The sequence below is a fragment of the Varanus komodoensis genome, unplaced genomic scaffold (genome assembly GCF_004798865.1).
Source record: "Varanus komodoensis strain SLA01 unplaced genomic scaffold, ASM479886v1 scaffold203, whole genome shotgun sequence".
Classification (NCBI taxonomy): Eukaryota; Metazoa; Chordata; class Lepidosauria; order Squamata; family Varanidae; genus Varanus; species Varanus komodoensis.
The window spans coordinates 56,053-71,174 of record NW_025335575.1 but is presented as its reverse complement, the minus strand read 5'-3'; the positions used below and the strand labels follow the sequence as shown (position 1 = coordinate 71,174).

The following is a 15,122-nucleotide window of genomic DNA, read 5'->3' as shown; positions in this document are numbered from 1 at the left end:
TTTGTACGTCCCTCTAAGCAGAACGGGGGGGGGGGGAATGCACCCCAGTCCTGCTACTGCAACAAAAGGAAGGGCGCTCTCAGGTGCCTGCTCAGCCTTCCCTAAGCCGCCCCCGAAGGTTTTGCACTACCACCCACATCCTCCCTGACCGTCGGCCATGCCGACCGGGGCTGATGGGAGCCGAACTCCCAAAGCACCAAATTCGGAAGGCCATGGAGGACGGTAGTGGTCCTGATACAGCGGGGGGGGGGGGGGGGGGGGGGGGGCGCCCCCGTCCATGTGGGATGCAGGAGCTAAGCCCCTGCCAGCGGATCGCCGCCCCCGTTTTCTGGTTGCCGGCAGGGAAGGGGCAGCCCCGTCCCCAAAAGGGCAGTCGCGTGAATCCCCCCCCCGGCGCAGCAGGGCTTCTCCGTGTAGGGGTCCCTTGTGCGCCCCGTCCGAGCCCCTCTCGCCCTTCGCGGGGCCGTGGGTGGCAGCCCCGACGTGGCGCACGGAGGGAGGGAGCGAGGGAGGGAGCGAGGGCGGGCGCCGGAAAGCGAGGCGCTCGCTGCTTTCGCTTTCGAGAAGGGAGGCGACGATGGCGCTGCAGGACGTCTGCGGGCTGCCCCGCGGCGAGTGGGACTGGAACCCGCTCGGAGGCGCCGCCACGCAGCCGGGCGCGGTTGGCCATTACGCCTTTGGGGCGCGGGAGCCGCAGATCGCCTTGCCCCCGGGGAGGCAGGTACGGCCCGGGCGAAGGAAGCGCGGCGAGCGGGAAGGGGGGGGGGAGGGGAGGGCGCGGCCTCGGCGTGACTTCGGGAGCGCGCGACGTCGCGGGCGGGGAAGAGGCCGTCTCTGAGCGCGCGCAGAGTGTCTGCTGCACCGCGGAGCGACCCAGGTTTTCGCGGGTGCGGACCGAGTGAGGGCACCCGGAAGAAAAGTCGTGCTCTTGTGGAGCGAAGTGCACGCGGAGGGGGGTGAGAGAGAATAAAATACGTGTCCTGTCCGTTCCTGGAAGAAAAATCAGGCCCATTTCAGATGAGCGCCGCATCCTAAGCGCAGTTTTCCGTGAAGTCGAGCCCTAGATCTGTGGAGCATTTCAACTTTTCGCGTGACCAGGAAAGTCAAGCGGTGGTGAGGGAGAGGTGAGGGAGGAGCATTTGCCCCTCCCCCATGTTTGGAGCTTGCAGGAAAGTAAATTTTGGATAAGCACCATGAGGTGCTGAAGCAGAAGCACGGTCCCGGGGGGGGGGGGGGGGGGGGACTGGATGACCTCCGCGGGTCCTTCCCATGCTGCGAGGTTGTGAAATTCCTCTGGCACTGTGATGCCTCCAGGATTGGCCTCTAGATAGCTTGAGTAGACCCCATGGCTTAGGCATGGCCTCTGAGCATGTGCACAGACGGGCCTGTGGGTCTAAGAATAATGAAGAACGGGTGCAGCAGGCCTGTGGCAGGTGTGGTCATTCAGGTGTTGGACTGAGAACCTGGGAGATGCAGGTTCTGGGCTCCACTCAGCCGTGGAGCTCAGCAGGTGACCTTGGGCTAGTCACTTATTTTCAGCCTCACACACCTCACAGGGCTGCTGTTGTGAGGATAAAATGGAGTGGAGGACTAGGCAAGCTGCCAGGGGTTTCTCGCAAGAGGAGAAAAGGAAGGATATAAGTGCAGTGTGATATAACAACAATAGCAACACTGCTCACAGCAAGTGGTTTGGCTTTCCCATGAGCCAGAGATTCAGAACCCTGTTTTAAGAGCATCATGTGTCCAGTGATGTGGGACAGAGATTTTGCTAAAGCAGGAAAATGTCTTGTGCTTCTCCATTTTCTGCAGGAAATTCTCCATGTTATTCATCACGATCAATGGATGCCAATTCTGCTATGAACCAAGCAGGGCACCTAGGAAGTTGCACTTTACACTTTCCAAGTGCTTATCTTTAGCAAATCTATAAGAAAATGCACAGATGTCATTAAAATACATCCGTGTCTCAGGATAAATAGAACAGATCAGCAATGAGCTTTGGTGGTTTATTAGCTTCTGTGCCACCTCCCCTGCCCCATCTAAAAGGCTGAAATGGCTCTCCTAAGGCAGTAGGAGCTTTAGGGGGCGATCCGGTGCCCCTAAGCAGCGTCTGAGGGACAACAGGGTATTTTGGAGTCCCAGATCTGAGGGTGGGGACCTGGGACCTGGAACTTGGACTCCTTCCCTACTTCTTGCACCAGCTGCTTCCCAAGGGTGGGAAAGCTACCTTGGAGAGGGTGGGAAGGGGAGGAGACTGGAGAAGCCAGACGACCTCCCTCCTTCCCCTTCAAGATGTGCCAGGAACAGGGAGAAAAAAGCCCATCTAGTGAAAATGAGGACAGAGAGGGAAAGACTACCTGCTCAGCTCCTCCAATTCTGCATTGAATGACTGGCAACATCCAAGGTGGGGTGCTTTATGCCTGTTGCCATAGGATTTGGATTGGTCCAGCCCACTCCTGGAATGCCCCCCCCCAGCTTCTCTGAAATAGAATTTGGCCCCTTATGCTGAAGAAGGTTTCCCACGCCTGTATTAGTATTTTCAGGACAGGTCCTTCACTAGCCCCTCTGGCTGGCAGCTGGTAGGCTGGGCAAGAGTGGCCGCCCCAAGGGAAAGGAAGGGACTGGTCACCCTTGTTATTTCTGATTTTCCATATCCATCCTATGGCAACTGCTCCCCACATCCTTTTGCAGCCCTCTGAGTTCCTGAAGACTCACTGTGAGGATGGCAGTGATGGGCACCAGATCGAGCTGGCCCATGGCACCACCACCCTGGCCTTCACCTTCCAGCACGGGGTGGTTGTAGCCACAGATTCCCGGGCATCAGCTGGCAGCTACATAGGTGAGTAGCCCACTCTCCCAGCCGGGGAATTGTGGGGCTCAGGCCCATGGGGTCCTGGCCCCCAACTGCTTTCCCAGGCTGTGAGTGTCCATTGAGGTCGATGGAAGATGCCTTTCTGGACTTATTTGACATTTTGGATAGGGAATGCTGCTGGGGATGGAAGGGTTAACTCTCTGTTCCCACCTGCAGGGATGAACCCCTCTGCAGCTTTTCTTCTGAGCTGAAATCCTGAAGTGGGAGCCATTTTCCTCCAAGAAGGGATGGCAAATTAATTCCAGTCAAAGATAACTACTGATTTGGGATGGTCTGTGGGCAGGGTGCAAACAAATTGAGGAATTGATTTTGTTTGAGATGGTTTGGAGGAGAAATCAATTGACTGGGTTTGCATCTTGTGAAATTAAAGTAAATCCTAGGGGCAGGATCTAATGTTAGTCCTACATAGAGCAGACCTATCAAAATTAATGGGGTTGAAGTTATAACTTCTCTACATGAGGCTTTTAGCCAGCTACTTCACCAAGACATCCGCTTTCGGTTTCTTTGCAGGATTAAAATTGGCTCCTTTACATGTGCTTTCCTTCCTGGGATTTTTCTCAGTCTTTCTATATTATTGTAATTGTTGTAAGCCGTCCTGAGATATTTATATAAAGGACAGCATACAAAAGTTTTTAATAAATACATACATAAATATGTTCCATTACTTAACCTCAGGGTGGCACCATAGTACAGCAAACTTGTGCAAATACAAGGGTCTCAGTGTGATTTTCGGATAATACCACATTTTCCGCCACCAAAGAAAAGGCACAGAAAAGGTTATAAACCATGGGAGAGACCTTGGAGGATGGTGACATCATGCAAAGCACCCATACCCTGCCATGTGTGAGGGACACAATACATGCCTCATATAAGTCTTTAGTCGTGACTAACTGAAGTTTTGTTCATTTCAAGCATTCTATTCTGTGCAGAATTAACACTGGATCCTGTCCCTAGTAATGCTTTATTTATTTATATATATATATATATATATATATATATATATATATATATATAAATTAACAAATTTAAATTTTGTGCAGATTTGCTTCTGATGGGCCCAGGCCTCAAAGCTTATCACTGCTTAGTAACACCCCTGTTCCTCACTATTTGGGATTGATGTCCTTTCTAATAACCTCTCCTCCTCCCTGCAGACACAAAGGTGTGTAACAAAGTGATTGAGATCAACCCCTACTTGCTGGGCACAATGTCTGGAAGCGCCGCTGACTGCCAGTACTGGGAGCGGCTCCTGGCCAAACACTGCAGGTACCCTCCCCAAATCTTCCAGCTCTATGAAATGAAATACACATATTTCATTTCCTTGCAGATATGCAGGCTGGATTTTAGAAACTTACTTCCTTCCTTCCTTCCTTCCTTCCTTCCTTCCTTCCTTTCTCTAAAGTTTTCAGGTAGTTTACATATGAAAACAACCCTATTAAAACAACTAAAGTAAGGATGTAGGTTGTGCATGTGCCCATCAGACCAAGACCATGAAACCTAGCTCTCTGAAACTTGGCCCATGTGCTCCAGGACCCTAGCAGTGTGCATCTCGGTTATTTTGTTTCTCAAAACTCAATCAGACTTCTTGGTGGCACCAGGTGTCTGAGATCCCTAACCAGCCTAACATCTTATAGTCCATCTGATTTGAAGCTAGGGGAAATTAGCAGACCAGGGGACAGAGTTATAACCTTGCCATTTCTCCTTTACTGTGGGGCAGCCCCTCCTCAGTGGGATAGAGTGGAGAGGCCATTCACTCCATGAGGGGTGGAGGTGCACCGTGGGAGCAATGCTGGCACAGACATGGTAGGCACAAAGTGTCTACCAACACCACCAGCCGTGCAAGTTTGCCTGAAGGCTTTGTTGTATGAAGCTAAGGGATATGCCAGGTCCAATTGCTAGTAATGCAGCGTGACAAAGGGACAGCTACAATTTATTACAAACCCTTCCCCGCAAAAAAATGGACTGGAAGGGAAAGCTTGTGTGTGCGAGCCAGTTTTTCAGAAGGTGCTTAGAAAATCCACGTATTTTGCCTCCCAAACTACACGGGGAAGTGTATTCCAGAGAGTGGGTGCTACTCTTAAGAAGGGACTGCTTGTGTAATACTATCTGGTGACATTCTGCTTGGCGTGGGACAGCCAACAAGGCTTGTTCTGAATGAACTTGAAGGTCAGCTGGCAAACACCAAACATCTGCTGGCGTACTAGCAGGTATGAGGGAGAGAACGGATGGGCTGCACACCATCAGCACACATAGGAACTGGCAGAGTGCAAGGCGACAAGCCCCTGTCATGGGAGGCTTGTGAGCTAAATTCAACACAGGAAACAGGCAGTGACAGCTGGGCAAATAGGGGTACACCATGTGGCTGTTTCAGTTTCTTGGGTGCTTAGGATCATTCGCAGGTCAAGGGCACCATCCGTTGTAAGTCCAGACAGAAAGGTCCTAGTATTTCCAGTCGGATATGCTGGCCAGGGAATGCTTAAGAAGTATAGGGCTTTTTTTCTGCTACGAGTGTACTTGGAGGAGCTAAAGAGGCAGCAGTGGTGGGGTGGGAGGCATGTGGAAAAAGCTGGGGAGCCGGAGTTCCTTAAAGAATAGCCAGAAGGATCACTCACTGTGGCTCTTCTTCCGTTTCCCTTCCCTGCTCTCTGCTTTCTTCCCCACAGGCTGTACTACCTGCGCAACAAAGAACGGATCAGCGTTTCGGCTGCCTCCAAGCTGCTGGCCAACATGTTAGCCGAGTACCGGGGGATGGGGCTTTCTGTGGGCAGCATGGTGTGTGGGTGGGACAAGAAGGTAAGGCTCCCTTGCAGGGATGGGAGGATTTGGGGCAGTGAAGGAGAGGGGAGGAGCATGTTGGAGCTGGGATGAAATCAAGAAGGGGTGCTGGTTGTCCAGATGCTGGAATGATTGGCTGGCGGACAGAGGGAGAGAAAGAGAATGCAAGGAGGGGGAAATCTGGGAGGCAGAGAGATCCCTGGGCTCTTTCATACAACAGTTTTATATCTGGTTCCAGTGGGGACTGTAGAGCGAGTAGCTGCAGATGACTCAGGTGACTGAGTCAAGCTGCATGCTCTGAGACAGGGGCTGTAGTTCAGTGGCTGACCTGAGTGAAAACTCTCCCCCTGGCATTTTTGACATGCACAGTCTGCTACTTTTGTGTGAAGAAATCATTCTTATGCAAAGTTCATTCAGGGCATGTTCTCAAAGGAAATTTGGAGGAGGGGGCAGGGCTCATTTCCAGCCTGGTGGGTGCTCTGCTGTTTTGGGGAGAGGCTGTTCCAGTTCTGCACATCTCTCTGTCATGTGGTATCAAGCAAGGAGGAGTCAGGCCACAGTCGTCATCATCAGACTGTTGTGTTAGGGCTTGATGGGGAAAGCCATTCTCAGCTGAGAAATTAGGGAAAGCCAGAGCACTGATGAGGGTATGAGACAGCAAGTTCAAGGAGTTGTGGGAAAGGGGGATTCTCAACGTTTGAGGAGAGGAATGGGGACCAATGAGTTGGGAACGGGATTGTAAGGAGATGGTCAGGTCTTGGCTGGAAATGTGCAGGTTGCATTTCAGGGGTGCAGAACTCCTCTCTGTCTGAGGGCCCAATTCCACTTTCAAGCCGCTGTTGGGGGCTGCAGCCCAGTGGTGGGTGGGGCTGGAAGCAGGAGGGGCAGAGCCAACCTTCCCCCAAATACCACCATACTTAAATCTCTTACACTGCCTGAAACGAAGCATCAGAAGAGTTGTTTTAACCTTTTAGAGTGAAGAAAAATGATGCAAACACTGGGGTGGTTGGAGGGAAGGGGTGGCCTCAGGGCAAGGAGGCATGGCTTTCTGGGAAGGCAAGAGGGCTGGAATGAGCCTCATGCCATACCCCTGTCCTGTGTCATGGGGCAGATGAGAGCCAGGATTTAGGGGGCCCTCTTCCCCACTAACCATTTCTCTTTTCAGGGTCCTGGCCTTTACTACATAGATGATAATGGGGTGCGCCTGTCGGGTCCCCTCTTTTCCACGGGTAGTGGCAACTCCTATGCCTATGGAGTGCTGGACAGTGGGCACCGTCCCGATCTCAGCGTGGAAGAGGCCTATGATCTTGGCAGACGGGCCATTGCTTATGCCACCCACCGTGACTCCTATTCAGGCGGGGTGGTGAACAGTAAGTTGCCCAGATGCACTCCCTCAGTTACCGCATCCCTCATTTGCAGTCTCACCAAGTGTCTGGTGGTTTGGTGAGATCCTGCTCTAGTTTTGCGCATTTTCACTAGTGTGGTGGTGTCTGTCTTTGTAGTGTATCACATGAAGAAAGATGGATGGATCCGGGTCGGACGCACAGATGTCAACGAGTTGCTTCACCAGTATGCAGAAGCTAAGAAATGAGCCAAGAGGACCATTGAGGACCTACAATGTCAGGAGAAGTTTTGACACTCAGGGCTGAAGGAAGGAAAGGGAAGGAGACATACAGCAATGACGGGGCAATAGTAAAATTAAGTTCAATCTGCGTGTTCTCTGACTTATTGTTCAGATGTGGAAGAGCCTGGGAGGAAATACGATTAAGACTTGGAGAAGCAGACAAGAGCATTTGGGATTAGGGCACTATCCTGTGAAGATGTCCATATACTCCCAGCAGCAGAGGCTGACCACGATCCAATGCAGCGTGGGAGGAGCAGCAGAAGCAACCTTTGCCTGCCCACCCTCCCTCTCTCCGGTTTTGTTAGATGGCGCTTTTGCCTGTCTAGTTGGAGCATTATTTTGCCGGGGTGAGTGGCGGGGTGGAGGTTGATATGGAGAGGCTTCCGGATGGCTCATACCCCGGGCTTCTCCAACTTCTTGCCTCCTAAATGGCACTTTTAACGCCCTCCCCTGCAACTGGCTTGAGTCCTCAGTCCGGCCAGCATGGTTCTTTCTGTGCCGGCTTGATGAGGTCAGAGCTTTGTCTTCAGTCTTGCAGCTGAGAATATGCAATAGCCGTTGCTCCTTCTGGCGATGTCCAAAGGCCTTAGAATTGCTCCCTAAGTTGTAGGAAATCCCTCCTTCTAAGCCATGCTCTTTTTAATTCAGAGGGAAGCCTTACCGTTAACTTTTTGGGGAGAAATACTTGATTCAGTTTTGTTGTCACATCAGAAAAGGGAAAAACAGAGCTTTTGTTTCTGTTGAAAATCTCTTAGCTCTTTCTTCTTAGCTCTTCTTATCCATAGATGTCCTTCAGCTTTCCTGCTAGGAGGGCTTTTATCTAAAGACTAATTGCAGAATCATTCACCTGAAACAAGCTATATGTTGCTATTGGGTGCACCTGTGAAACTAGACCACACTTTGAACAACGTTGTAGGGCACCTGTCGTGTTACAGGGCTGGCCTAAGGAGGACAGAGATGTAGCACTGTGGTGCAGAACCTCTTTTAGCCTGGTGGCCAGATTCTATTTCAGAAGAGCTCTTGGGAGTAGCATTCCAGGGGTAAGTGAAGCCAAAAGTCAAAGGGCCTTTCCCTAGCAGGATTGCCTTCTCCAGTGAGTCTTGTCCTCTCATGTACCTGAAGTATGACAGGCTCAGTTTCATTGTTCTTGCTTCCAGGAAACTTTGACTTGATTTGAACCAGGACTCTTGTATTCATCTGTCAGTCCAGGGTATTCACAAAGCTCTCCTCCAACACCACATTTGGAACGCGTCAATTTTCTTGCTGTTGGCGTTCTTTGCTGTCCACTTTTGGATGATTGTGACTCTAGACTCCAGTGAAATGTCCTTACACTGGCCGATATTTTCCAGTTCTTTCATTACTGCCCTTCCAAGTCTCAATCTTCTAATTCACTTTAGCTAGAAAGCATATCAGAGGTTATTCATTACATGTCAAACTCACCTACCTTACAGGGCTGGTGTGAAGTTTAAAATGAGGGTACACGGTTGTGTATGGCACCTTTGGATTCCTTCAAAATCTGCTGAATCAAGTAGACAGCCTTTTAGCTTGCTCTGTTTCTACCCAGAATGTTTTGCAGGAAAATAGTGGGTTTCTGATTTACTTCCAAATTAAACGGATGGAACAAAACAGAAGAAAGCAGGTTGAAAGGCAAGACACAGAACATTTCTGGGCAGCCCAACTTCTCAGTAGTTGGCCAGACAGGCAGTATAGGAGGCCTAGCAGCAGAGGGAACTTGGTATGATTGGTGAAAATGGCTGCAGCAGGGAAGGGAAGCAAAAAAGCACTTTCATAGGCAGCTTCTGTTCCACAGAAGAATAACCACAGTTGCCCCAGAATTTTTTAAAAAAAATCTCATTTTCCTGGCAAAGTCAAACTGAAAAAAAAAATGTTTTCTATGGAGGCCTTGGTTCCTTGTGCCTGCTTCTGCAGAGAGATGTAATATCCTCACTGCAGGAACTGTTGTGAATGCCTGTTGAGGAAGCACCTGCAGCCTTCCAACTGTGCAGAAGCCCTCTAAAATTTCTGTGGTACACAAGGGCCTCATTTTCAAGGGAAACTACAGCACAAAAACACACTCAAGGATTGAGTATAGGTTGCCATTGAACTGTGCGTTGTCTGGACAGTCATGCTAATAAGCCATGGATTGTTAACCATGGAAAACCACAGTTCACAACCCAAGAGCCAACCATGGTGTCTCTTAATGGGTGGTTTATGGTTAACAGTACATGGTTTGTTAGCACGGCTGGGTTCAGACAACATACATTTCAACAACAACCAGATATGTGTGTTACTGTGTTGTCAGTCATTTGGTGTTGGGTTGCAAGGTATGGGTTGTTCACCATGATTTGTTTCACTTGAGTTCAGCCTGAGCAAGCTCCTCAGCCTCAAATCTCCTGTTGTACAATGGGAAGCACAGTGGCACACTGTATCTTGATCACAAGGCACTCTGCATGATAAAAATGGTCAAATCTGAGGCAGAGGTAAAATCTGAGCCAATGAACCAGGGCCTTTGGCCTGAGACTCTGTGAATGGGTAGCAAGGTGTGGTTATACAGGACTAAACAAAATTTTCTGTATGCTCAGAAGCACTGCTTTTCATTATACATCCCCTCAATTTTTTTAAATAGTTATGGAGCTCAAGCTTGCCTTTAAACTTGAGATTTGGGATAGTTGGGAAAAGAGGAAAACTAAAGAGTTTTGAGCTCCTTTAATGTTGGAAACAGCTACACATTTCAGAATTATTGCACGGTAAAAACCTCCACATCAGGAATAAAATGCAACCCACATGTCAGTCAATGTTGTGACACTCCTACCTGCATGCATTGCTGCGTCCACAGTTAGTATTTGATCTCTGGCTAAACCTGCACACCATGATTTCAGCAGCAGCATGTGATTTTCCTATAGATTTCTTCAGGGGTACAAGTGTCTTTTTAAACATTTGAACTACAAATGGTTGAAGCAGGACCAGTGTCAAGGGTTGCCATCCTTGGGCACCTGCCAAGGGCCCACACTCCAGCGGGAGCCCACTGATAACAACCCCCTGCAGTAGCTCCTCTTCACTGGGGCAGCCTCCTTTGCTTGATTCTCATTCTGCCAGACAACAGTGGTGGTGGTGGTGAGAAGGAACCAATGCTCCAGTCTGGTTCTCTCTGTGTTGAGCAAGCAACTCCAGAGATGAGGCAGAAGAGCAAAAGCATCTGGTGACCCATCAAAATGCTATGTGGTAAAGGCAGTGTTGATTCTCTGAATTCCAGATGCCAGTGTCACCCTCTCACAACAGGAAGGTATCAGCCCACAAGACTGAGGGAAAGGGCACACCAAGGTTGGCAGAAGCACAAAGGTCCTGAGAAAAATGACCTAAAGGGGATAGCACCCAAAACACTTCAGTGAAGGAACACACTCAGTACCGGGCCATGGGATGTTGACAGCCAGGGTGGGGAAGGCAATGGCATACCCAGGGCAAAAGTGTGCCTGGCTAATTTGAACCAGGGCAGTGCCAGATGTGAGCCCACTAGGGCTGGAGACCCACATCTCTCATGCAGAGCCCTGAATGTCTGGGATCCATCTGCTCCACTACCAGCCTGTCTCCGGGCACTTGATGAATAAAGGTCCAGGGAACCCTGCACGTCTCTGCTACCCTTGGATTCACTGAGGTTTTTGCCAGATGTGTTTCACTTGCTGCCTCCTACTTGACTCTTTCTGCCAGAGTTTTCCCAACCTCCCCCCCGAAATCAAATGCCCTTCTCTCTCTTGTCCATACATCCCGTTTTACAACCGGGAGAGGGTCTTTAGCAACACACGCAGACTTCTCAACATATTTAAGTTAGTATTTGCAGATGTGTGTGCGTGTTTAATCCCGTGGACCTGAGCTGCAGACCTTTTAGGTACCTAGCACTGCCCCGGCTTTGAACCCTTGAAAAGGAGTCTTCCAAACAGGACAACGATTTGATGCAAACTTCCCTGCTATTTGGCCCCCGCGCTGCACTTAAAAGGAAGCAAAGCTCCGGCCCAGGGTGCTTTTCGCATATGAATGACTGGCGCACGCCCTCTGGCGGCCACAGAGAGAAACGCAGCCTCGGAGGGGCGTGGAAACGGTCGGATAGTCCCCTTGAAACCGAAAGTGGACTGCTCGCGTCTCACCAGAATTTGCAAAAGCGGATCTCCTTCTTCTGGGAAAGTCGGGCTGTAGGTAAGACCGCGGTGTTGGGGTGCCGCGGGGAGTAATTCAAAGGGGAAAAGGAATGCGAGGGCCATGGAGGGCGGCGGGTCGCTTAGGAAGAGAAGGGATGGTGGGATGTCTGTCCCGCCACCCTCGGCGGTGGGGAATCAAGATGGGGAGAGGAGTGCAAGTAATAGGGGCATTTATTTATTTTATTATGGATTGATGGATTTAGGATTTTTGTTTTCCCTCTTCACAGTAACCAATAGGTTGGCCGTATGTGCGGGAAAGATCACCTCCACCCCCATCGCGCGTTTTGCATGCTTGAACTCCCATGTATCAGTAGGGGCTGGTTAGGAAAAAGTAGTTGCTTCTGAAAAAATCATACTGGTGAAAGCAATTCTAAGAGCGCGATTGTGTTCGTCCCTTGCGGCAAAGCCACGAAATAATAATAATACCGACGACGACCCCCCCCCCCCCAATAATAGAAAGACGTGCATATGAGGAAGTGGGCTCTCGGAAGCTTTCGCCGTGTTTAGAGCACACTCCTGGAGTCTTCTCAGAAGTAAATGCCCTGAGTTCAGTGCAGCTTACTGCTAAGTAAAGGGCACAGGACTGCAGCCTGTGTCGAAGATCGCACTGTGCCTGCACGGACAGGAAAAACGACCGAACGTGCTGGGAGTTGGAGGACTTTCTGTCAAGACATCCATAGGAGTGTACCCTGAAAGTGTTAATGTTCTAGGTGACAAGACTCTTGGTTGCCTAAGGCTGAAAGCCTGTGCTTATTTCTTTGGGAAAGAGTCTCACTGAACTCGGTGGGATTTGCTTCTGAGCCAACACGCATAGCATTGTACTGTTAGTGAACTTCAAACCAGGCCCATTTTAGAGGTGACAACTGAGGCAGTGGGTGCACCTGCTTGAATTTCAAAAGAACCTCCACTCGGTTAAGCTCCGGGCAGGGTGTTGTCACTGCACATTTTTTGCATTGCACCTTGCTTGCTGTGGCTTGTGTGCCCTATCAACCCAGGCAGCAGGGGTTGTTTGAGGGTCAGACCACCTTCACACAACACTGAATCAAGCCATGCGTTATCTGAGGCGCCTCTGACTCTCATACAAGCCGTGCTGCCTGGGTTCACACAACTCGGCAAGCTGGGTGCCCAACATGAAGCAATAAAGGCTGTTGTGCCCAATATCTCTTTAGGCCCACTGGTTTTGTGGTTCAAAGCTTTGGTGTCATTTTGGGAGGGAAAAAATTGCCTTTCAATTATGACAACAAAAGTCTGTTGCCACTAGGAAAAGCCTGGGAAAATAGCATGGTCTTAACTTGGTGCCAGCCCTGGGGAAGGGATTCCACAGCCAGGGTGCCACTGATAAAAAGGCCTCTCCTTAATAGCCACCTGCCTGACTTCATTTGGCAAGGGCACACAGAAAGCCTCTGAAGATGGCCCTAGGCAAGTATATATTGGTATGTGGATATATATTTAAATAACCAGCAATTCCATCCCTCCCCTCTCCACAGACGCCGCCACCATGACGCTGCCCCCTGCCTTGTGGCAGGCTGCCTCCCTGCTCCTCTGTGATGCTGTCCTGCTTGCCTTGCTGGGTGTGGGGTGGCTCTCTCTGACTGCCCTGGGGATCCTAGGCGCTTGGCTGGAGGCAGGCCTGCGCCTGCTGGTTCTCTGGGGGGCCCGGTGGCTGCTCTCTCTGGCTTGGCCCTCCCGGATTCCCCCTGCAGCAGTGGCCACCGGGAGTCTGCTGCCCCCTCTCTACCTCTCAAGCCAACACTTGATGGGGAATCCCCCTTTCCTGCTCTCTTCAGCCCCCTGGTCCTGGCTGCTGTGTGGGTACGGCGTGGTGGGTCTGTCCCACCTCATCTGGGCAGGTCTGGGGCATGGGGGCAGCACAGAGGGAGCAAAGGAAGAAGACAGGGCCACCTTCTGGAAGCTGATGAGGCTCTTCCGCCCGGATGCACCATATCTTGGTGGTGCCTTCGTGTTCCTCACTATAGCAGTGATTGGTGAGTAGAGTGTGCGTACATGTGTTTGCATGAGAGCCAGAGAGAGATGCTTTGGAAGCGACATATAAACTTTGCCCCCCTCTCAAATAAAGAAGTGGTTTTGCAAACCCCTGCTCACTCCAAGTTAATGCAGGCAAAATTTGATTTTTTACCTGTTTTTTTCCTTCTCACATATACTATGCTTTTATTTGATTCTGCTTTTTAAGTTTTCGCTTTTTTTAGAAACTGGCTTGGTAGACAAAGAAGACAGTATAGAAATGCAAGAAATATATAACAATTTAAAACTGATTTGAATAGATAAAACAATCTCAGGACTGTTATTATCAAATTGCAATGGCCCAAGATATTTTTCTGCCTGAAGCAGAGCACTAAATGCGCTTCTGTTTATTTAGTGCTGGGCCAACACTTTGAAAGTCTCACTACACCAGTTCCTTCCTGCCTTCCTTTATCTCTTTCTGTTCTGCCTCCTAAATTGGGCTCCCTTACCTTTCTGCGTGAGAAGTCTGTCCCTGTTGGTGAATAGCAGCCTCTGTCCATATGAGCCTTCTCCAGCCTGGGGCCATCCAATGGGTGTGCTTTTTGGGGATCAGAAATGTAGAATCATAGAATAGTAAAGTTGGAAGGTGCCATGAAGGCCCAGTGTGGGAGAGCCCACCGCCTCCCCGGGCAGCTGGTTCCACTGCCGTATTGCTCTGACAGTGAGGAAGCTTTTCCTGATGTCCAGCCTGAATCTGGGTTGTCATAATTTGTATTAATGATTCCATGTCCTACACTCTGGTATCAGCAAGAAGAGATCTTGACCTTCCTCTTTATGAATATCCGAAGGACTCCAGCTTGAGGGGCAGCAGTATGTATGAACATGGAATTCCATTCTGTTGAAGGTGCTAAAAAAGAAGACAAAATAATAGCCTTCAGTTTTTTTCTAATTAAGTTTCTTCAGAGCCATGGAGGGAAGGGTCATGTTAGGCCTGAATCTAGCGACAGCTTTAAGCAATCTCTGCTGCTCTTACAGACCCAGTTGTCATGCAGTGACATCCCTGAATACAAATTGAATATGGACTGTTTTTGAATTATGGACTGTTGCTGAATTGTTGATTGTTGTTACATGCTAATAATCCACGTTGGCTTAGTTTTGGGTTGTCAGCCATGAATGACTCAGAGTTGACAATTTGACAATAAGCCATAGATTCTTTTCCTGGGTTGTCCATGATTAAAAAGAGCCAGTGTGGCGTAGTGGTTAAGAGCATGGGACTGGGACTCAGATGACCTGGGTTCAAGTCCCCGCTCAGCCATGGAGCCAACTGGGTGACTTTGGGCCAGTCACAGACTCTCAGCCCAACCTACCTCACAGGGCAGTTGTTGTGGGGATAAGATGGAGGAGTACGATGTAAGCTGCCTTGAGCCCTTTGTAGGAAAAAGGAAGGATATAAATTGAAAAATAAATAAAATAACCCATTGTGCAGAGTTTGCACAGAATAATGATCCATGGTTCAGCAACAACCCATGACATTATACCTCTAATTCTTTTGTTCATCTGTCATCCTTGATCTCTCTCTGCAGGTGAAACATTGCTCCCATATTACACAGGGCGCTTGATTGACATCTTAGGCACCAAATATGACTTGGATGCCTTTACCTGGGCAATCTTTCTTGTGTGTGTAGTGTCAGTTGGAGGGTGAGTT

The 15,122-nt window shown here is 49.8% G+C and overlaps 2 protein-coding genes across 4 annotated transcripts in view; both read left to right on the top strand.

Moving 5' to 3' along the window:
* Positions 1 to 564: 564 nt before the first annotated feature.
* On the top strand, positions 565 to 7,353 carry PSMB8 (proteasome 20S subunit beta 8). Its single transcript, XM_044429763.1, has 6 exons — positions 565 to 721; positions 2,689 to 2,836; positions 4,021 to 4,132; positions 5,530 to 5,659; positions 6,807 to 7,011; positions 7,144 to 7,353. The coding sequence occupies exons 1-6, from the start codon at positions 578 to 580 to the stop codon at positions 7,230 to 7,232; spliced, it is 828 nt and encodes a 275-aa protein (XP_044285698.1). The 5' UTR covers positions 565 to 577; the 3' UTR covers positions 7,233 to 7,353.
* Positions 7,354 to 11,360: 4,007 nt separating this feature from the next.
* Positions 11,361 to 15,122, top strand: part of TAP2 (transporter 2, ATP binding cassette subfamily B member) — a 51,889-nt gene continuing 48,127 nt past the window's right edge. For 2 of the 3 annotated variants that reach the window (XM_044429755.1, XM_044429757.1), the window contains exons 1-3: positions 11,361 to 11,453; positions 12,943 to 13,440; positions 15,001 to 15,115. In XM_044429755.1, coding sequence (XP_044285690.1) covers positions 12,954 to 13,440; positions 15,001 to 15,115 — 602 coding nt within the window. In that variant the 5' untranslated portion in view covers positions 11,361 to 11,453; positions 12,943 to 12,953. The remainder of the gene's footprint in view (positions 11,454 to 12,942; positions 13,441 to 15,000; positions 15,116 to 15,122) is intronic. The other variant, XM_044429761.1, reaches the window with a different exon arrangement.